We start from the raw sequence: 23397 nt of genomic DNA on the forward strand, positions 1-23397 counted from the left end.
AGAATGGGGCCGTGGGAACGGCGCGTGCGCAGAGCGGCGGGAGGGGAGGGACGGGGAGGGGAAGGGCGGAGCGGGCGGGGGAGAGGAGAGGAGGGGGCGCGGGAGCGAGCGCGGCCGCCCGGGCTGGCAGGCGGGGCGGGAGGCAGGGCACCGCACGGGGAGGCACGGCACGGCACAACACGGCGCGGCGCGCTGCCCCTCGGCTGGTGCGGTCGGAGCGGTGAGTGCCTCCTGCTCTCCTTCTTTCCCTCTCCGCTCGGCGGGAAGCAGAGGGAAGCGCAGCGGCGGGCTGGGGCTGGGGGCTCGCCCCTTCCCCACGCGTGTTCCCGGTGCGGGCTGTTACTCTGACCGCTGCCGGGGCGGCCCTCGGCTCTGCCGCCGCCACCCGGGGCAGCGCGACACGCGTGGCTGCCGTGCGCCCTGCCTCCCCTCGCTCCCCGGCTCCGCGAGTTTCGAAGGAGGCGCTCCCGGGCCGCAGCGCCCCTCGCCCCGCCGCAGCCCCGGCCGGGGGACGCGCGGCTCCTTCCCCCCGCTCGGCTCCGCAGCCGCTCCCGCAGCGGGACCGCGTGGAGGGGCCGCGGGCGCCGTGCCCGTTCCCCGGCCCGGAGCGCGGCGGCCGGCGCAGGTGCGGCCCCGCGGCGCACACCTGTAGCGCCCGGCCCGGGGCCGGCCGGGGGGGGCGACGTTCAGCGGCGGGGGTCCGGGGCAGCCGCCGCCACACGTGGGGCCGGGGCCTGCCCGGCCATGGCGGCGGGGGGAAGCGGCGGCCGGCCCCGGGGTGGCCGGCGGCGGGGAGCCGGGGCTCGGCCGGGAGCCCCTGCGCGGCACGGCGGCGAGCCCGGCTTTGGTGGGGGGGGAACAAAGGGCTCGCGTGTGCCGCGGCTCCGCACCGCCCCGGGGCGATGTGCGGGGGGAGCCCAAACTTTGCGCCACGCGGTGCCGGGCGGCGAGCGGCGGGGCGGGTTGTTTGTTTCCTTTTCTTTTTTTTTTACTTCTTTTAGCGAACTTGAGGCGGCCCGTCGCCCCGCCGGGGGGGTGGCGGGGTGGGGGCTCTTTGTTCCCGGCCGTAACGGGCCGGGGCGCGGCGCTGCCCCCGCGCCACGCGGTGCCGGGCGGGAAGCTGCCGGGACGCGGCTCCTCGGGGCCGGCCTCGTCTGCCTTCCCCCTGAAGCAGAGGGGCTCTGAGGGACCTGCCGGACCTGCCGGCGGCTCGGTCTTGGCGAGCGAGGCCGGACCCTACCGCCCCCGGCCCCGCAGGCGGCTCCCACCGCCGGGATCGGGCGCCCCGCACGCAGCCGGGCCCCGCCAGGCGGCTCTCTGCTCCTCCCCGCTCGCTGGCACTCCTCGGGACCCGAATTACTTCGCTAATTATTTTAATTGCGAAAAAGTTTGGAGCTGCGCCCTGTCGCGGGAGCGCGGTTCCAGCTCAGGGTGCTGCCACCGTCCCCACGTGCGTGGGGAGAGAAGTGTCTGGAGCCAGACCTGAGGAGCTCTGTGTCTGCTGACAGCCACCGAGACGCCTCCGTGCACGCTTGAGCAGGCGAAGCAGGAGCGTGGCGGCTCCCCGGCAAACCCCTTCACTGCCATGTGCTTCCTTCCCAAGGTGGGACTGCTCGTCACCAGGGCACGTGCTGTGGAAAACCCCGGCTCCCCCGCCTGCACGTGGCCGGGCTCGCTGTGCAGTGCGGTTTTCTTAGAGGGGGGAAAAGAAAAGATTACGAGAACCCCGCGACATAGGGGCAGGCACTGGGCTGGCGGTCTTCCCGCTGACACCAGTGGACACAGCTCCTTTGGCACTCGGGTGAACCGCAGCTTTGCGGAGATGTGCAGCCTGTGGCAGTGAATCAGGGAGAAACGAGTCACGGGGTGTTCACACACACCTACAGGCACGCAGCTCCTGCCAGAGGTAGGTGGGATTGAGTTCAGAGCCTCTAGGAGAAATTCCTCCTCGCTTCTCTCGCAGCCAGGGGATCCTCAGAGAGGAGCTAACTGCCTGTATTTGCAGTCCTCCCTTTCGAGAGAAAACATCCCTGGCTGCTTGGGAGAAGAGAATGCTAAGAGCTGATAAATTCAGCCAGATGAAAAATGACCAAACAGCGTTAGAACTGTGGTGGTTTGTTGCCTTGCCCCCGCTGAACAGCTCTCTTTCTGTGTCACCAAACTGTCTGCTTTGCGTTCTTCCTTAACACTTGGTGGCTTGTACCAGCTCTTTCACGGTGGGATGAGCGACGTGCGCAGTCCCACTTCACAACCAAATTCTGCTTCAGACTTGCACCTCTTGTGGCATTTGGTTTTTAGCAGAAAGAAGAAGCCAGGGAGCTGGGCCTTGAAACTGAGTGGTTAGGCAGAATGCAGGGGCGGGACTCCATTTCGTGAGTCAAGCTCGTGAATTTCTGTAGAATGTGCTCGGTCCAAAGTCCGAGTGAAATGACCGCTACTGTTACTTAAAGACATGGAAGTGCGGCCTTCTTGGTGAAGTTACTTCAACTATTTTGCCAAATAACTACTTCTCCCATTGCAGTCCCATCAGGTACCTTACCATCTCTAAATATATACATATAAAATAAAATAGTAGCTGTTCGGTGATCTCAAGTGTCCGTGATGCTTTTCCAGTAGCAGGTGGTTGCAGACAGCATCATAACAGCTGCAGTGTCTGTGCTCAGATAAGCATCACAGACTGAGCTCCGGCAGGCAGCTTGCTTGAGAACATCTCAGGTTTTCCTTGCAGGGCTCCTGATTGGGCCGAGTGAGGTTTTAGTTATGCAACAGGAGTTTCAGAGGGGAAGTCCTCTTTCAAAATGGAATGTCTGCAGGTGGGACAGGTTTGGGATTTCTTTTTTTCCCTATGCAAATCTTACTGATTACTGTTTTCATGCTTTGGCCTATCCCTTCTGGAGCACTAACCGCATAGAAGTTTGCAGGAACGCCCAAGTGGCTTAGCCTTTAGCTTTTCTTCTTTGTCTAAAGGGGTTAGGTTCTTATTTCTCACTGAAGATGAGTAGGGCTGTAGGCTCCGTTGCAGCTTGACAACTGCAGACTTCACTCAGGACAGCTTGTGACCCAGCCACAATGCGGTCCGGTCTTAAGGGAAGGAAACATCCCTTCCGATTTTGCTGTGTGGTCTGGTAGCTGCTGCTGGCTGCATCTGGTATGTGAAGATTTCACTGCAGCACTGAATGTACAACAGTAGCTGCAGACAACTACCAGCAAAACAGCTAGCTTACTTATTTTGGCAGAGGAAAGATTCCTGAAGATGTAGTTTGACCTTTTACTGTTCTCACTCAGCTCATCAAGCGAAAAACTCCATGGGATGCCATTTCATTCTGATGTAGCAGTGGCCAAACACAACTTTCCTCCAAATAAAGTTGTTTTGGGTGAAGAGGAAGGGGTCATGAAGAATGTACAGTACATGAAATTCTGTAGTTGTGGTTGCTGGAAGGTAGTCATTGAGCTATAAGGACAGATGTCAACTGAAAAAGAAGTCTGAACATTGAAGTTACGCTTTCAAATTTCAATCAGCTTGACCTCTTCCTTGGAGCATTCTGTCTTTATGCATGTTAAAATATGTTTCTGCGGTCCAATTTTAACTCTATTCTAAAGTTTCTTTTTGGACCATGTAAACTCAGGGGGAGGTATGTTTACATTGAGTCTCTGATACAGCTCAGCTCCTCTGCTGATGTACAGTACCCTGTTCTACAGTTGATTTCTAGAGGGATTGCAGTTTCTTTCAGCAGAGGGACAGGCCCAGGAGTTTATTAGCTAGACAGACAACTCTGCTTCTGGCTCCCTAGACAGCTCTAGAAGCACTTTTTGCGCGTGTACATGCGTCTGGGTATGTGAACTTGCAAATGTAAAAGCTAGAACACTTATAGTCTTTCTGTATTTCATGGTGTTTATCTTTTTCCCTTTAAAATAATAATAATAAAAAACTTTGGCTGTGTTTCTCATTTCTAATTAAATGCTGTAGAGAGGAGCATTGTGAAATTGTCCTGACTAGAACTGTCTGCATTGCTATATGTAGGCTAGATCCTAGTTTTCTGTAGTTCAACTTCAGGGAGACTGTGCCAAGGCTGTTATGTACACGGAAGGGGGAAATGAAATTAATTGCAGGGCTTCTTTTTTTTCTGACAGTACACTGGAAGGTTGCAGGAAAAAGGGAATGATCCAGGCCAGAGTGAGGAGATAGGAAGAGAGAGAGGCATTGAGTAGCAGGATTGGCATCCCTTTGCTCTCCTGTAACCTGGGGGAATGTTTCTCTTTCAGCTTCACAAGGAGCAGGTGAACATGTGCCTTCTGACCAGCCTGATAATTGTGTTACAAAGGGAGATGTGCCTGCCCTCTAGGAATTCCTTCCTTTCTATTATAAGACTTATCTTTCTTCTTGGGGGATCATAAAGAATGGAGAAGGAATCTGGAAGGGCAAATGAAAGTGGCTCAGCTTTTCTTAGTACTCTGAAAAGTTCAGAAGTTCTTCCCTAACTTGAAAACTTAATGAGCATCTGAAGCAATACCTTTTAATTTAGATCATCAAATTAAATTTTGCAAAGAAAACTTGAGTCCCGATTTCTAGTCCTGACAGGCAACGAAAGCATGAAACAATTCTCACACGCATATGATACATGCTGCCTTGTAGCAGCCTTTCACAAATGCATTAAGCAGGGTGTGTTTTTTCTTCCTCACCTACTCTGCTGTTCTCTGCTTGACTCAGAGTTCTCCACTCTTCTAAAAGTGAGAAGGCAGAGGCATGGAGAGAACTCGTTCCTTCAGTTCAAGTTGCTAAGGCAGTTGTTTAAAGCAGGACTTGGGGGATAAGCAGCTTTTACTTTTACAGGTAGACCAGGCAAGAGGAGCGCTTTCTCCCTGACTTAAGGGAATAGTGCTCCTTACACATACGTAAATCTCCATTTCTGCAGAATGACAAACATGCTTCACTAGGATTTGGTTTGTTTTTGTTGTTTTGTTGTGTTTTTTTTTTCTGGTAAGTGGTCCCTTTAACTTCTGTGCAGCTGTTGATTTAAAAGCCTTCATATATTTAAAATAGTCTTGCCAAATTTAAGCAAGTTATCTTGTGCAATGCTTTTAACTTCTGTGGAGCTGCATTCCTACCCACCACCTTTTTATCTGCCCCAAATTTTACATGGTTAAGCTTCCACAGCTCAGATTCAGGCATTGCAGTGGTAGGCAAGCTACGTTGCATTACAACAGCTGACAGATCTAACTCCCTGGTTTTAATTTGAGATGTAAATTGCAAATCTTTCAGGTTAAACCTTTTAAATGGCCCAGTCACATGTGCTTGTAACTACACTTAAGTCTATAGAAAAGTAGTGCCAGCTTGAGCACTAGACACAATTATGGTTTAGTGTGGAAACTGAGACAGTGCTTCAGTTTAGCAGCACCTCTAGAGTCAAATGCAGTCTGCATTAGTTATTAAACTTTCCAGAGTATTTAGTGTATAATGGTAAAATGTGTAACTGGATGGACGCCTTCCATTTATAACCGCACTTCGATGCAGTTGTCAGAGAAATCTGTTTTACTTGTGGTTTTGCTACTAACTTTTCCCCATTCAGGCATGATATATGGTAATACCGTTGCTGACCATTCATCAAGTGGGAAACAGATGGCACTAGTTTCCCTTCTATTGAAAGACGGTGTTGAAAGGCTGCTCCTGTGAGAATGGCAGCAACGATGCAAAACAAAATATTTTCAGAATGTACGTGTCTGATGCCAGCCTTCGCCAGAACATTAATTGTAAAACATGCATCTTACTCTGCTGTGGTATAAATAGCAGCTGGTGACAGAGATCCTCTCATCGGTGTCCATGTTCCTGGGAGAAACTGGATTAAACATTGAATCAAACTGTTGAGTTCAGTTCTATGTCTTGCCCTGTAGCAGTCGAGGTGTTCTTGCTGCTTAAGTTTTGTAGCTCTGAACATTATGCCCACAGTTAGTCCTTGGCTTTCTAAAGAAGAGCACCAGACCACAGACTAAGGTAGTCAAACAATCTAAAATCGCTGGGAGCTGGAAACTCCCAGATGAACATGCTGTTGGATCTCAAGAGGCTTGTTAAACACAGTATCCTCAAGATACACTCTCCTTTGAAGGGGTACGCTGGATGCTAAGAAATAAAATACATATTCTAAGTGTATGCCTAGACACTCCTTTGTTTATTTGTCTTGACAGTCCAGGGATATGAACCTGATTCAGCGGAGCATTCATAATAAGTGCTCCTGAAAACATCCAAGAAGAGAATAGTGTCTAACCTTCCCTCAGCAAACTCACACAGCTTGCATCTAGCCTGACACCTTCTTTTGCTTACTGCAGCTGCTCCTGCCCTCCAGGCCACTGCTGTGCTAATAGAGGGAGCAGCAGCAAGTCTTGTAGGAAGCCTGGCAGCATTTGCGGTGACACTGCTGGAGATGGGTGCAAGTGAGCCTTAGGAGAGCGCAGCTTCAGGTGAGCTTGTGCTGCAAATGTGCACAAAGAAGAAAAGAGTGCAGTGCTTCAAACCTGTGGCAAAAAGGAAAGACTTGTCCCCTCTTCCACCTGTTTCTTCAGCCTGGAGGATCTCTTTAGCGTTCAGTTTGTGCAAGCTCCTTGCCTTCAACACGCTTTGCACAAGTTGTCTGGGGGTGACTCGTGTCTTTATGTGCTTGTGTAGCAGTAATTGCAAGGAGACAGAGCCTCAGTGGGCACCCAGCGGTATTGTGTTATGAAATGTAAACATGTACGCTTTCAGCTAAGTACGGGTTCCTTGTCGTAGTAGATTTTGTGTGAGACTGTTGACCAACAATACTAGATAAAACATTGAATTTTGTTTTTCTTTGGAGCCTGGGAACCTTGGGTGTTTGTGTTGCAGTGCCGCCGTGTTCTGATTTTCTCCTGCAGGGCAGGGGTGTTGCTGGGAGTAATTCCACCTCCGTGTGGAGGACTGTGTCCAGGCCTGGGTGGTTTATTAACTGTTGCTGTGATCCTGTAAAAATGTAGAGGAACTCTTTCTCCATATGTAACCTCTGTCAGTAACGTAAGCGTGATGCTAAGCATGGTTGTTTTGTGAAAGCAAGTTTTCAACCTCAGCCAACCCCGCTTTTCAGATTTTTTATTGCTGTAACAAAGAGGCAAGTCTTGATGCTGCAGACCGGAGATTTCAGGTTAATTTTCTCCGTCTCTGTCCCTCCCTTGCCTTCCTGCAGGCGCAGATGTGGGGACAGACCCTTGTGCACGTGCATTCACCAGTAAGAAAAGTTGGTTTTACTGGGGCATGGCAGAGGTGGATCAGTTGATGTTTGTGGTAGGGAGAGGTTGAGGTTTTTTGTTAGCTTCTACGAGACCTGACTCTTGTTAGGGGAAGGGGGAAAGTTGTGTGCTATTTGCATGGCTCCATCTTTTAGTGTTTAAAAGCAGAAGTTCTCAGCAGTGGAAGCCTGTTCTCAGCTTCCTGTCACCAGTGGGCTGTCTCCTGAGCAGCTGGCACGTGGTGACAAGCAGCAGAGGTTTGCTCTGCCATGGGGTTTTTGGGGCAGACCTCGCACCGCAGTCTGTCAGGAGAGAGCCCTTCTGGGAGCAGTCCCTGCATGGCCATGGCATAAACGCGCTATAAATCTTGGTCCAGCAAGCACTCTGTGTGCATCAAGGCCCAGCGCCAGAAAAGCACCCACTTTGCTCAGTTATGTTTGTCGGAGCGCTTTGGGGGCTCTGTGGCGCTCAGTTATGTTTCCTGACGCACTTTGGGAGCTCTGTGCCGCCTTCACACTGGGCCTGAAGGAAGGGAGTCTGCACCAGGGGGGCAACTGGGCCCTGCGGAGCGGTGGTGGAGGGGAGGCCTCTCCTTGCCCGGGCAGCGGGGTGCCCTTCATGGAGGGTGTGTGGAGCCAGGAGGCAGCCGAGCCGGGCTGCTCGCCCGCGCCCTGCCATGGGGGAGCACTGCCGGTTGCCGTGCTCCAGACGCAGCCGCTGCGGGCGAGGTGGGACTCCACCCTGCCGCTTTCAGAGCGGCTTTTCAGGTATGTCTGCCCCACAGCCTAGAGGTACGGCTGCAGCTCGTTTGAAGCGACTCCTACTCGCTTTCAGCAAGGCTTGGCGGGAGGGCGGGGGTTCCAGCGAAGGCGATGACAGCCCCGTTGTTGTGACACCCGGGGTTCAGCCGCCGCTATGCACCCAGGGGCCTGAGCAGGTTGGCACGGCTCGTCCTGCCGCCCGCTGTGCCGCAGGTACGTGTGCGGCTTTCCTGAGCCACGTCGGCTGCGTTCATGCCTCTGGGTTGTGCTGTTGTAGAGGTGCCCTTGGAGGAGAACTGCGTAGTCGGTGCCCTTGTCGTGAGTCCTGGCTGGGTAGTGCTTGATATTCCAGCTGTTGTTCACTTTCATGAAATAATAAAGTGTTTAGGTCTATCTGCTGTTCTGAGGCAATGCGAGAGAGCAGTCGCCTAATCTGTTGGTTCCCCATCCTGAATTACAGTCTAGTGTTGGTTTGCCTGGTGAATTGCGCAGGTTTTTCTCTCAGTATCTAGAATTGATAAGTAACAGCAGTTCCTGTTTGTTTCCACAGGCTACAGCTGGGAGGAAAAGATGTTTGGCTTTCATAAACCGAAGATGTATCGGAGTATAGAGGGCTGCTGTATTTGCAGAGCTAAATCTTCCAGTTCCCGTTTCACTGACAGTAAACGCTACGAAAAGGATTTTCAGAACTGTTTTGGGTAAGATTCTTCCTCTAGTCACCGCTGCAGCCAGCCGGGGTGTTGGTCTCCAAGCAGTCTCTGACGCACAGTAGATGACAGCAGTGACAGGTCTGGCTGATGCCTCCTCTCCCTTGCACCACGTGCAGTGATCTAGTCGTGTTCCTTAAATCCCTGCACGAGGTGGTAGGCAGCACAGATCCTTGGAGGTTTTTGCTCATTCTGGAGATTCGATGACGTTAGACAAAGCTTCTACCTTGTTTCAGGGATTGATGCTGTTGTTCAAATAGTGCCTACCGATATGTTATTAAAACTCCTCATTGGAAACCCCTTCTGGTGAGAAGTAAGAATCAACTAACCAACTTTCCAATTAGGTGAAGTTGCACATAATGATGCTCGAAAGCACTGATAAGCAAAACTGTCAAAAGCACTGATAAGCAAAACTGTAAATATCAGTGATTTCTTATACCAGCTGCTGTGATCTCTCTAACTTTTTCAAACATTGGTGTTTTGTCTAAATCTGTGTCAGTGAATTGTCAACAAGGCAAATTCTTCTGTGATAGCCTGTAATTATTTTTTTACTTTGTTTATTTTGAAATTTTTGTGGAGCAATAAAAAAATTTCTACTGTTTATGCGGTAGTTTTCCATGAAATTTTTCTCCCAGGAAAAATGTCTGTTGTTGACATTTTCTACTTTTCTCTTTCCGGTCTTGTTGGATTAACTCATCAAAATCTTAGGCCAAAGTGGAACTTACGTATATCATATTTTTTTTAAAAAAAGTGTATCAGTATTGCTGCTCTTGTCTCCAGTGTTTAGCTTTGTGTGTGTAAATCTCTGCATCTTTGAGTCTTTACCTCCTTTCTTGTTCTCTCTTTTCACTACCCCCTCTTCTAGAAACGCTCCTTTCACACAGTTTTATAGTGCTTTGTGTTGACCATGGGTTTTTGTTCATAAATCTGATACTGACAGTTTTCGTTGTCATATTTCTTAGCTGCTGTCCTTGGCAGTGGAAAGACTGTGTGAAGGCCCATTGCTTTTTTTATAAACAACAATAAAGAAGCTTACAATATACTGGGGCTTTTGGTCTTGTGCTATCTGAAATATGTTTGCCAAGGTAAAAATGCAGTCTTAACACTGAGCAAATAAGGGCTTATCTGAGCCTGCCCCATTCATCTATAAATGCTTCAAAGTCCTCTCATTTAAATGGCTGGAAAACTCTGCCATGTATCCCCTTTATATTTCTTCTGCAGGTTAGCTGTAGGGATGATTTCTGAAGAAAGCTTGTTAGAAGGGAGCAAGTATTGCTGTTGTTCCAGTGACTACTGTTTCTGAAACATTATCCTACACGTATGCAGCGGTGTGTTAGATGGTATTTGTTACTCATCCTTGAAAGCTCTGTGAGAAAGCTAAGAGCTGAATAAGCTTTTGTCAGATCTGAGTTCTGTTCCCCAACGTACATTCAAGGAATATAATTATTCTCCCTCCCTCTCCAATCAAATCAACCCAACCACTGAAGCTGTTGTTTAAAACAAAACAAAAAAATAGAAGGTAATGCGGCTGGGTTTTAGCACCCCTCTGGAAGCAGATTACAATGCCTTTTTTTTCTATGTGGAAGTGTGTTACCTGAAAGTGAGACCTGGTCTTCAGATGGAAATGTTGAGCCCCCAGATTAATTGTCATGCCTGAAAAACAGAACTTGAGAACTCTTCTTTTTCTTACACTTTTTGCTCTGTTATCAAATTATTATCTTTATTATTAACTGTTACCAAGTAACTTTTGCTTTTTTTTTTTTTTTTTTGCCAGGCTCCACGAGGCCCGCTCAGGAGATATTTGCAATGCATGTGTGCTTTTGGTGAAAAGGTGGAAAAAATTGCCAGCAGGATCCAAAAAAAACTGGAATCATGTTAGTTGACTATCTATTTCTCCCCTACCCCAAAGCTAACTTGTCTTCTACTTTAGTCCTTCCTGTGGCTGGGAAGGTGGGGAAGTGGGGCACTGGCAAGGTTTGGGGGTTTGCTGTTTCACCCACACTCTCTGCGCGCTCCCAGCATCTCTAAAACCTGCCTGGGATATTTGCTGTTACATTACTTTTATATGTCTTTGGTTAGCATACGTGCAAATTGCAATTGTGTAAGCCCTGGATGGAGCCACAGACTAACCTACCTTGTAATTCCTTGTTTTCACGAGCTCATAAGTTTGTCCAGAAGTCTCTTATGACACTCAAAACATTTCAGAATTGGCCTCTGTCCAAAATTGGTCGCTCTTTTTTCTTTTAATAGTTTGAACAAGCAAGGTGACTTGCTCAAGCAACACATAAATCAATGTGGTTTAGTCAGATAATTAAAGACTAATATCTCGCAGCTATTCCTACTCATATATTTTGTTTTGATATATCTAGTTTGGTTTGGGCCTAGGGCTGGGAAGATGATCGGAATTCTTTGCGTATGTTATAATATTTATTCAGGAAGCCTTGGTGATAATGGCAGCCAGAACTATGGTTATTACTAGCATTAGCTTTTTATTCAGAAGTTAAATTTATGATTTAAAAACAAAAAGTCCAGGGAAAATGCTGGCAGTCACTTTTAACTGAATCTCTGTTGGCTTAATCGTTGCCTACTAAACTGAATCTGTCAAAATAGGAAGAAGGAATAAGTTGAACTGAATGTGCTTTTTAAACTGTTTTTGCCTTCTTATCCTATAGACGCACGTCTTAGAAACCAGATGTAAGTGAAACATAAGAGTGTCAGTGCACACAATTGCCCTAGTTTAACTAAGCTGTTTCTGATCATCTTCAGCTAAATCAGTGCGGGTACCTTGACTAAGGCAGCGTCTGGGCATGATGCAGAAGTATTATGTGTGCATTTTCTGTGTTGTAGGTGGTAGATGCCAGGGCTGGACCCAGTCTGAAAACAACACTGAAACCAAAGAAAATGAAAACTCTCTCTGGAAGCAGAATAAAGAGCAATCAAATCAGCAAGCTGCAAAAGGAATTCAAGCGGCACAGTAAGTAAATCCAAACACATTTTGATAATAAAACTGAGGCCTCCCCTTAAATAGCTTATTGTGAACTGGCCAAGCTGAGTCGCTTTCTAGATTCAGTTATGCTCTCACATTTAGGTGCTCTCTGTTTCCATAAACTCTCATTCTCTGTGCGCTTGGGGAGAGGGGGAAGTGAAGAGGAGGAGAGCTTGTGTGTGGGGCAGGTGCCTGACAGAGCTGGGTTGTGTTGGGTGGGCAGGTGGCACAGGGAGCTTAGAGGCAGTGGGGAGCAGGGAGCTTGGCTGAGAGGTGTAGATTACATCCCATGCCTAAACAACACATTTCCAGGAAAAACTTTGCTCTCGTTTGACCATCTTCAGCTCTCCCCAAGAGAGGCTAATCTGCCGATACCACCCACTATCAGTCTTTTTCTTCCATGTAGGCTTTAAACCTAGGCTTTCTATTTAGCCTACATTTCCTCCCACCCATAAGTTCTTGCCATGTTTCCTCTGTACAGTTTCCTCACACCTTCCTCTGCCAGTCTTCGTGATTTCTTTCCACTAGCACTTAGGCTCTTCAAATAGATTTGGATTCATAGCTTCCTAACAAAGCCATCTGCCGGTAATGCTCTAAGTATGTCTGTAACTTAGGTTTTTCCTCTAAAGCAAGCATTCCACCTTCTTAACTGTTGCTGTATTGGTCTTATCTCTGTTTTGGTTATCCTACCTGACCTGAAAGAAGAGCTTTAAGGAGAGGCCCAGGCCCAAAGATCTTTTATCTCCTCATCCAACATAATGCAATAAGAATTAACTACGTCACTGTAGGTGCAAGGAGAGTGGGCGGGGGGAGGGAAGCTAGGCTAGTAGCCCTTCTATTTAGGTGTGCATCTGCATACCTAAACTCCACAGCTCATAGTCTTGATCCAGCTAGAACTTAACACTACCTAATCCATTGCACTAATGGGAAGAGCTTTGCAGAATTTTAACAGAAATGGGAAAAAAGGATCTTCTTGAAATGGGCAGGGGCAAGTGGGAAAAGTGTCAATTACAAAAGTCCTTCTCTCTGGTCCCAATCTGTATGTTAACTTTCAAAAGAGAGGGAAAGGATGAGTTTCTGGATGAGTGTTCTGATTATTGTGTTTATTCCCCCTTGCTACAGACTCTGATGCCCACAGCACCACTTCAAGTGCCTCCCCAGCTCAGTCACCCTGCTACAGTAACCAGTCTGATGAGGGCTCTGACATGGAGATGAGTGCTGGGTCCAGCAGAACACCAGTTTTCTCCTTTCTAGATCTCACGTACTGGAAAAGGTAAAATGCAACAGAACATGTACTCTGTGCACACAGCAATTTGTTTCACGTTCAGTGCTTGAGTCTGCTTCCTTGTAGGGTGCTGCAGCTGACCTTGTTTCAGTGGTATCATTTAAGTCACTGAGAGTTACAGATTGCGTGTCTTTCATTGGAAATGAATGCTGTGTGTTCAAGGCATTTTTCCCTATCTCCCCCCAGTTCCCTAAATACTAATACGCTTGTTGGAGAAATGTTTTTCCGTTTTTGGGAGTAACAGATAACATTGCTGATTTTAGTTATCTTGTCTTAAAACTGTAGACGTGATGTTATCACGTACATAGGTGCTCTTAGCAAAACATGACCTGTGATGGTAGTCAGAAAAGTGGGAGGAAAACCACAAGAGTTTCTGGGAGCTGACAGGTTTATCTTTATTACTTGTTGTGACACACTAATCCCTTGTTCAGCTAATTGCTGTATTGAAATTGTTGTGACTTTGCTGCCTCCTCTCATAGTGTGTGTAAGTGCATTTTTGTCAAGGTTAGTTCAGATGGCTGTGTATCTGAAATTTCTCTAGGAAGCGAAACAGGAGACTTAGTTTTGTATAGGAATGGTTTATTGTTTTATTTTCTTCCCCAAAGTGATGTTGTGGATTTAGACACAGACTTGTTTTTTTCCTTTCTGAGCAACCTTGTCCCTTCTATCCTAGCCAAACAATGCTGGAGGCTCAAAGAAGTAGTTTCTTGAGCCAAACTGATTTTTTTTTTTTCTTGCATTTCTGTAACTTCTGTATGTTCTAAACATATAAGTTATCTGCATCTGTCCTTGTTGTTTCTTCCAGGCAAAAGGTCTGCTGTGGAATTATTTACAAAGGGCGTTTTGGGGAAGTCCTCATAGACACTCATCTCTTCAAACCTTGCTGTAGCAATAAAAAGTCTGTCACCGAGAAGCCAGAACAAGAAGGACCACAATCTCCAGCAATCTCCACCCAAGAGGAGTGGTGACTTCTTCAGAGAGCTGGGGAAGGTTATACAGATCCTCTTATTCTCTGGAAAAATACTAGAAAAGTGACTGTTCACATTGGACACCTGCTATGCTGCCAAAAGACTATTCCCTAGAACTGTTTTGGGTTTTACTGCTACAATTCCGCAAACTCTGAAGCCAGTTTGTATCCTTTCAGAAAGACTGTACATAATATTTAAGATGCTATGGAACACTTAGCAAAGCTGAATGCTGCTGCAAGGTTGTCCCTCTAATCCTTCCCCCCCCCCCTTGTGACAAATGAACCTGAGGATGGGGTTTTGTATATTAAAGTATATGTAGTTCATGTTTCTGTATTGAAAGAAGCAGTGGTTGTAAGGCATTTTTTTAAGGTTGGTTGGTAACCTCCCTTGAATTCCGAAGAAAATATTTCATTCTTAGACATGGATGAGTCAATAAGATAAACTAATGCATAGAAATGTTATAAGTCACCTCTCTAGTTATATAAATATATATTTTTAAAGGTGTGGAGATCTCACCCTATACTACTGACATTGTAACAAAGACAAATATTTAATCTCTCCTAAGTGACACAGACTGTTAGCTGCAGACATCTCTACTGTAAGTGACAGTTATCTGAGAGCCTCCCCGCATAAGATCCTTCTAGGAAGGGGTAGGAGTGCTCCTTCCCTTAGCTCAGGAGGAGGATTTGCCTAAGAATTGAACACGGTGAAATGGGAGGCTGTTTTTGTTTTAACCTAGCAGCAGACACTCGACTTCGTGCAGTAACTGACTGGTGATTAGAGGTGGACCAAGAAAACAACCCGATGCCCAAGTTAGGTATAGATGATGGCCAAGACCAAATAACTGATTTCTGTAGGCTCAGCGCAGCTGAAATGTGACCACAAACCAGACTTCTTGCTGGTTTCAGACCTGACACAGAACCAAGCCCCTTGCTAAGCTAAAGTCAGGCTCTGGTCCAGGGACACAATTGGATTCCAGCATGGGGCTTGGATTCACGATGCCTGTTTTGGAGCTCTTCCCCTGCAGCACTTTGTTGTTGTTGTTAAGTGACCAGCAGATTGAGGCTTTTATGAATACTGGACTTATGCAAATATGAAGACTTCTGTTAGGAATGGTGCTGTGCTGAATAGAGGTGGCTGTTTGCATACATGATCAAAAGATAGTATTTTCTACACAGATTCCCAGTTAAAGTTGTGTGCAAACTGTTGCAACACTCCTTGAAACTCCACTTTGCCTTTAGGGTGAAAGCAGCTTCCTTGGAAGAGTGTGCTGCAGTTGTAGCTCCCAGTTGATTCATGTTCCTTTTATGAAGGTTTAAGTTGTTTAACTTGGGAATTATGCTTTTTTTTTTGTTTGGGGGGGGAGGGAGGGATGGGATTTTCTTGTTATTACTTTCTTGGGATATTCTGCAATGAACTGCTACAAGCTTTCCTTTTTCTGTGAGTCATCAGCATAATACTTTGGTGGGTAGGGCTTAGGACTGGATTTCCATGTAATCTCACTTCCTGAAATGGGAATGGTTAGCAAGTGAAAATATAGTTAAGGAAAGATATGCAGGTTTAAAGAGGAGCCTCCACCCTCAAAACTGCTTTTTTTTTCTTTTTCTGCCTTCTGTTGGATAGGCCAACCTCTGGGGAGAACATCAGAGGAAGGCTTTGACTTATCACAGCCTTACAGCTTATAGCTTTCATTGATTTTACTTTGTTTTTCCTAAACTCTGAGATTCTGCAGGGAGGACAAAGCTAAGTACCTTGCTTTCATCTGCAACCAAATAAATGGATTCTTGCTTGTATAACTGCTTAACTAGGTTGGTCGTGTCTAATAAGGGCTTGAGCAAGAGTCCTAGCTATTTTTGCAGACACGTGCTTCTATTGGAGTTTGTGTTTTCAGCATCAATAATTCTGTACACCTAAGGCTGCAGTATTGGTGGTAGGATGTGCTCTGATATGGATCATCTCTTCTGTATTTATTTATTTATTGCTAGATTTCAACCGCCGACTGCTTCCCCTACTCCCTCCCACCTCTTCCATTCCCAGTAGTAATGCAAAACGAACTGTATGTAGTCATGCACTTTGTATTAATGTATTAGAAATCTATGGAACCTGTTTTGTACTTTTATACTGTTCAGACACTTGTAATCCAGACTTTTTTACTAGGGTAATAAATAAATTTAGAGTTATTTAGAAAATAAACATCTGTTTCAGCTGTCCATTTAATAAGGCTTAGTGTTTGAACCAGCTCATGCAATCTGTGTTCCTATTTGAACAAGACTTCAAGACTTTATTTTTTGGAGGAGGAGGAGGGAAGCAAAATAATTCTCTTCTTTGAAACAAGTTCTTTGCTATTTAATTTGGGAAGAGGAGCAGAGCAAGGGGAGGATATAGTGCTTATTGTGGCAGACAGCAGTCTCAGGGCAGAATTTTCCAGCTTTCCCTTAGTGCCGTGTGTGTGTAATAGCCCTTCCTTTACTGGAATGGGTGGTGCTGAAATTTGGTATTCCTGGGGCGTTTGATGTCTGATAGCTCACCAGCATCCAGCAAAGGCCAAATGAAGAAACAGCATTAAAAATTTGGTGCTGACAGCATGTGGAAACATCCCTTTCCAGATCCAGCTGAGGCAGTAGAAGAGACAAGTGCTCCTGTACTGAGCTGCAGCCTGGAGTGTTTCTTCCCACGACAGGCGTAGTCAGCTGGGATCCGCTCCAGCAGGCTGGTGGGAACGAGGTCTCTGGCAGGAGATGGCAGTGAGTAACTGCGTTTAGAAGACGAGGCTATTCCCTGACAGTGGAGAAAACCTTAAGCATAGTGGTATACTGCAATACTGCAAGAGACTATTTCAGACTTTAGTGGAGAGCTTGATTTATTCCTGCTGGTATATTAGCCTTTTACTATAAACTGAGCAAAACAATATCCAGAGGTTCATGTAGAAACAAACAAATTGAGTGAAAGTTCTGCATAGACTGCACAACAGTAATGTGATTTTAGCGTGACAGGATCTACTTTGCTCATATATTATCTTCTGCAGACACATGTAAAATGTGTGTATCCCACTACTTGCAATGCTCACCGTTTTTCAAATGATTTTTTCTCTTTTTCTATTGCTGCTCCACTCTTGGGGCTGATGAGGTGTCAGCTAGCCCTAGTGTGTTGAAAACACCAGTTTCAGTGGAGGGGGTACTCTGTATGAAGCAGATAACCTCATGGAAGACTACACCTGTGGAAGAGAAAGCTGCTCCTATGGAACAATGGGGAGAAAAGACTCCTTGAGAGCAATGTGGAGTGAGAACAGATGGCAAAATCCTGGCTCAAGCTCTCCTGTGCTTCACCTGGATCAGCTGTCTCAATGACAACTGTGGCATCTGCTAAGCATCTGCTAAAATACTGGCCCACTGCAAAGGTGCTTTACAGAGGATTGTATTATGCCTACTTGAAAGATGAGGAAAAGGAGGCATGTGTGACCAGAAAGTATCTTGCTGGAAGTCACCAGTGAACCAGCAGCAGACCCCAGATATCCAAAGCCTCAGTTCAGTGCTCTGTACTGCTGGTAAAGCACGGTGGCAGATGGTTTTTGCATGGTGCTGCATGGAGATCAATTTTATTCTGGTCTGTACAATGTGACCATTTCTTTTCCTGTTTAACTTCTGCAACACTGAGTCTATAACATCCTTTCTGAGTAGAGTGGGTGGCATCCACCCCAGTCAATAAACAGTTGCAACTCTTCTAATCTGAAGCTGTACAAAAATTTAGTTTCAATGTAACACAGGAAAAAGGGAAGGTCCTACTAAATGGCACTAAACAGTGTATAATGTCATCATTCAGGCTATGTAGGTGAGGTCTAAGAGCAGAACCACTGTGTATTCTGCAGACTTGGCCCATGATTGCCACTACCACAGAGACAGGTCACTTTCGGCTCTTGTTTTCCATTTCTTTCCCATGGAAATCTGGCCACAAGGGGCAAGGGAGCATGTGTCCAGGTCTCTTCTTTCAGGCACAGCTGGGACACTGGAAGTGACACCTAGCAAAAATCTCCTGGCTTCCTGCACATGAACATAGGCTGCAGCGAATAAAAGCAAAATGTATATTCCCTTGCAGGATAACTGTATATATGATTTGCAGTTGTTAAGGAATCTATGTCCCCATGGTTACAATGGGCACCAGGTACCAAACCTGGCCCTTTCAGCAAGCACCCCTTTGCTGTTTGGAGGAGAGATTTCAGCCAGTATTTGTGTTGGAAAGTTCACATTGGGTTGACCTGCAGTGGCTTTGCATTCTGTGGGGGCAGAAAAGGCAAGTTGCACCGATAAGGGCCTAGGGAGGAGAGAAGTGACATATTGTGGGGAAAAATGTGGCATGTAGAACTTGGGCACTTCTAAATCCTGAACGTATCTGAAGGGAACGTGACACTAAAACTTCACACCGTTTATGACAAGGAATTTTGTGTTTGTTTTTTTTTTTTTTCTCTTATTTGGATGATATTTCCTGGTGTATCAGGGTGATGTTATTGCTACAGGAGGCGGGCGCAGGCTGGGAAGGAACAGGCGGTGTGGGTGCACTGAGCCTTCAGGCAGGCCCCTGAGCCTTGATCACGCTCACACCTTGCACCCACAGTTGTCTGTAAGCTTTTCTGCTCTGCTGAGGCTATTTCAAGGTGTCTTGGCCTCGGTGGGCCTCGAAATCATGTCCTTTCCGTGCCACGAACAATTTCCTCCTGGCAAAGCCGCCAGCGGGCACCACCCTGGGCATCACCCATCACTCGCACACCGAGTACGTGACCGCCGGCCGCTGGGATCGCACCGGGAGCGCCACCGCGGCGGCTGCCGCTCGGGAGCTCCCCGGGCTGAGGGGCGGTGAGGGAAGGGGCGGTGAAGGGGGCGCCTCCCGCCGCCAGGGGCCGCAGCGCGGCGGGGCGAGGCCGCGCCCTCACCGCCCGGCCCTGCACCGCCCGGAGCCGCCGCCGCCGCCGCCGTGAGATGGCGGCCCGGCCCTGCCCGGCCCTGCCCTGCCCCGCCCCGCCCCGGCACGGCCCCGCGTCTGCTCACAGGACTTCGGGTTTTCTGTGGAAAGCGGAAATCTGTGGGTTCCCGCTTCGGCAGGCAGAAGCCACACAGTGCTTAACGCGTAACACTCTTTCCCCCGGCATCTTTTGGAAGCGTCCTGCTAGGAGCAAGCTTTTAGTTGTGCCTTCTAGGTCACGGCTCATTTGCTCTTCGGGCTCTGGCAACAGCCAAGTCACCTGCTAGTGACTCGTCGTGCCCCATGTCTGTGGACCATACAGCTCTGCTCCTGAGCCACACAATGCGAGCACAGCCCTCTTGGCCTCCACCTTGCCGCCCTGCCTTCCCTCCTGGCAGTCCGAGCTGGATGGGGCACCTTAGCCCCGCCACCCTAAGAGAAATCGGGTGGTGGGTGCAAGCTGGCAGCCCTGCAGGGAGCCCCTCCGCCAAGCATCTGGATCGTGGGCAAGCAGGTGCTGGTGCTTTCCATCCCAATGATGTGTCACTGAACAAAGAAATAAGAAAATTATATGTATTTTACTGGGAAAACCTGATTTCCTGGGTAGGCTTGTAATCACGTAACGAATCATACCTGTTGTGGGGCATTGAGCACCTGATGGTAGTTTGAAGCCAGCCAGGAAAACCACCTGCCAGGCGGGGCTGGCAGTTACAGAAAGAAGAGCTTTGTTGCTGGTAGCTCTTTCTTACTGACCAGGTTAAGGAAAGTATGTAAGAGTAAAAAGACCACATGCCAAACTCTGAAGAAGAGAGGTAGGGAAACAGAGGTAGAACATCTTGTAGGTACCAGTAGCTCCTATTTTGCTTGGATGAGTGTGCCTCAGCAAAGCATTTTATCTGTTGCAGTAATCTCTTGCCTGTCAAGAACAGCCACATGGTGTGCTTAAACCCAGGGTAGTTTGAGGGAAATATGGGATTTGGGGCCTGTGGAAGGTGGGGCAGTTTCTGAGGTGGGGAGGCCACACAGAGGAAAAGCAATAGGCAGCATTTGTGTCTGGTCAGGTGGAGTCTTGGAGCACTTGTGTGTCCAAGTGCCAAGCACTTGTGTGTCCACTTGTGTGTCCTTTGCCTGGCTTGCAAAGGCTCGACTGTGGCAATAGGTATTGTCACATGTACACCTGTGACTGCTATTAAGCAGCTCTGACAACAGCTTCAAGGTTATGGGGAAATGCTTCTTTGTCGCCTCAGAGATTTTACCTGATGTTGGCAGAATAAAGTGACTGTTCATGTTCTATATTTGTTTGTATTCTTTTTGTAGAATTAGAATCTTTTTGTAGGCTTTTATTGTGAGCATCATCATGGCTCCAAGCACCTTGACAAGAGGTGAGGAGGGAGCAGAAAGCATTATGAGTTTAGCTAGTGCTCAGCACAGATGAAGGACTGTTCCCAGTTAGCCAGCAGGACTTTGGAAACCACCGGGTGCTGACCAGTAAGTCAGTATCCTCTGACTAACCTATGTGCAGGTGCATGGAGCAGCAGGCCAGTGAGCCACTGTGCCTCCTCGAGCACGTTCCCTTTGGCCTGGTGTGGTGTCTGTCCTTCAGCCCTCCTGTACGCAGTAGGAACTGGAAGGAACACGTTAAGGAGAGATGAGGAGCAGTGCTCCCAACCTGCTGAACAGATTGTGTAAAGCCTGTGTGACAAGGAAGGAAGTGTCCGGATGGGGGATGTTTTCTCTGGATAACTTCAGCTGGCTCTGCTGGCCTGTGTGGTGGATATGGAGCAGGCTCCTCTCACCCCTTCTCCATCTCTCCCTGCCACCCTCCCAGAGCGGTCTCCCACTTCTAGAGGGCAGCTTGAGGCAGAGACTGCTTGAAAACACTTTAAGGTGAAGAGTTACTGTTACTGTTACTGTTTTATAGGTTACTGTTTTATAGGGAAATGGAGATGTCTATCATTAGATGCCTGCCTTCAGGAATTTGTGTTCAGTGGTGGGTTGTTTTTCCACTATGGCGAGGGAGAGTAAAATTCCAAGCTTCACACCTTCCCTGACACTTTGCTCAGGTGTTGTTTGTTGTCCTTTAAATGACGATTTAGGAAGCAAGATAGGCAAAACAGCTGAAACTCTCCAGACAACATTCTCTATGCTGTCCCCTCCCTGCGGATCCAAAGTATCCTTCCATTTTTGTTCCCCCTGTCATTTGGGGGGTATCTCTGCCAGGCTGTTACTCTTTTCTGGGTAGCCTTCTCCTTCCCCTAAGCACGGCTCCCTGTAAGCAGTTCAAGAGGTTGGTGCCAATGTAGCACTCTCTGTCCCATTGCTACAATCTAGTTTTTAGTGTGTATGCAACAACAGATAAAAGAATAATACTCAGATTTTTTTTTTTCTGTGAAATTTGAGGGACCGGAGGAACTATTAAAAATAATTAAAACTCCCATATTTTTAAGGGCATTATCTCAAATGCCTGAACTGTAGCAAGACTTCTCCCTTGGTGCCTTTACATCTGATTAGGAGGGAGGTAAAAAGTAAGAATCATTAGCATTATTACAGCAGTGCCTGGTAACAACACTTTCATTAAGGACTTTGCAAGTGTTTTTCTGTGTACTCTTATTTTCAGGCTACAAAACTCAGCCATGAAGTTCACCTTCTTGCTGACACTATGCACTTAAAGTCTCAGATTCAGCACTCCAGTCAATCAAATCTCTGGTTAAATCAGAATACTAAAAAAATCTCCTACATATTCTAATTTGAATTTGCCTTTCTTTTTTTTTAAAGTCTCTGTGGTTTAAAGTACACAGAGTGGTTGAGTGAAATTATTTGTAATGTGCACACTCTACAGGTTTGCAAATTAAATGCAAATGAAATAGCCTGTATATTTGATTCGGTACCTTACATTTTTCTTTTTGCCTTAAAGCAAATCTAATCGTGATGGATGCTGAGGACACACAGCTTCTTTCTTTGAAGATAAGAAAGCCCCTTTAGTAGGGGAAAAGGGTGGATATGGGACAGAGAAGTAAGGGCAAGCACCAAAAAGCCACTGAACAGCTATGAAAGAAAAATTTCTCTAATGAGAAGAATGGGATAATGTTTGCAGCCAGGTGAAAATCCATTCCAGAGCCAGGGCTCACACATGTTCATAGCTAGAGCTAAACCTTTACTCTGGGAGCAAGTGTTTCTACTTGCATCTCTGAAAAGCTCACAGTGAGGTATCAGCAGTATCCCAAAACAACGATTGTCATGTTCAACGTGTTTTGTTGCACTGCAAAGGAACTAAGAATGACATTAGTTTGTCTAAAGGTAGAGCTCTTTTGCTTCTGGGAGGCAAAAGATTTCTCTGTCAGCAGACAGAAGGCAGGAGTTTAGCCTCATCGGTGTTACGAGCTCTTCATGCGAGGCAGGCCATTTGCTGGGCAGGCACTTTTTCCCCTTTGGAAGTCAGCTGAGTAAAGAGCCCATCCCCTCTGGGTCGCCTCTGATGGTTTATACAAGCTAACCCACGGCTATTGTCCGTGCCTACACGAGCAGTGCAGCAGGGACATGACAGTCAACTCTGTCCCTTTCACCTTATCTCTTTGTTGCTTCCTACATCGCTTGAATTAGGCTAAAAGCAGCAAAGTCTGCAAGCTGTGAACCACAGGGTAGATTTCTCTTGATTTTACAACTTGAAGATTACGTACCTTTGTGTTGGCCAAAATAAACTGGCTGTGTTTGTGCGAGGGATTATGCTTTCTGGCTGCCTGTGGCTGCGGGGGCCCGGCTGGGTGACCCAGGAATCCCCTCCCAGCTCTGTGTTCTGTCATGGGAATGGAGATGGGACTTCAAGCTGTACAAACTGCTGCCTGCCTCCCTGTTTAGGGTGGTTCGGCCAGCTTCTGCCAAGTTACTAACTTTGTGAGAAGTGAGCTCAAAATTTAGGTGGTCACTTTTGCTTTTATCTAAACTGGAACAAAATGCAAATTGCTTCTTTCTGTTTCAAATTTTCTCTTCATGTTATAGTCTTTGAAGATGAGTAGCTGTTTGAAAAGTTAAGGAAGACCAAAAATCTGATTTCTGTTTACACTCAGGTCAAAACACCCTGTACTGACAGCTCAAATGGGCTTTAAAGTGGCTGTAAATGTGCATGTAAAATTTAGAGATAGTAAATCAGTATTTATGTGATTATACACTGTTGTAATGCAGCAATAGCATAATTTATGCACACATATATGCACGAAGAGGAGTTCACTCAGAGCCCCTGATAACTCAAAAGCTCTGTCCCCCACTCATACTCAAGACTTTTTCTTCTCTTTTCTCATCAGCTCCTTTGCCTTTGATTGCATCTATGCCTGAAAGCATGAGTTATTCAAGGGTTAGGCTAATACATCTAAAATTATGATAGATTTATAAGAAAATCACATTTCCCACCAAAAGGACATTCTTACTGTGTTACAAGAATGAATTATTTCAGTTTGTCTTAACTACTTCCATAAATAGCATACTCACAAACAAAGCCCGCAAAAAACAT

General features: G+C 47.1%; 1 protein-coding gene across 1 annotated transcript; it reads left to right on the top strand.

Annotated features, from left to right (window-relative positions):
- Window positions 1-89: 89 nt before the first annotated feature.
- On the top strand, window positions 90-16133 carry SINHCAF (SIN3-HDAC complex associated factor). Its single transcript, XM_080578747.1, has 6 exons — window positions 90-220; window positions 8545-8692; window positions 10476-10575; window positions 11549-11675; window positions 12810-12960; window positions 13778-16133. Exons 2-6 carry the CDS (start codon window positions 8565-8567, stop codon window positions 13938-13940), a joined length of 669 nt encoding a protein of 222 aa, XP_080434873.1. The 5' UTR covers window positions 90-220; window positions 8545-8564; the 3' UTR covers window positions 13941-16133.
- Window positions 16134-23397: the final 7264 nt, after the last annotated feature.

This window comes from Anser brachyrhynchus (assembly GCF_964034855.1).
Source record: "Anser brachyrhynchus genome assembly, chromosome: 1".
Classification (NCBI taxonomy): Eukaryota; Metazoa; Chordata; class Aves; order Anseriformes; family Anatidae; genus Anser; species Anser brachyrhynchus.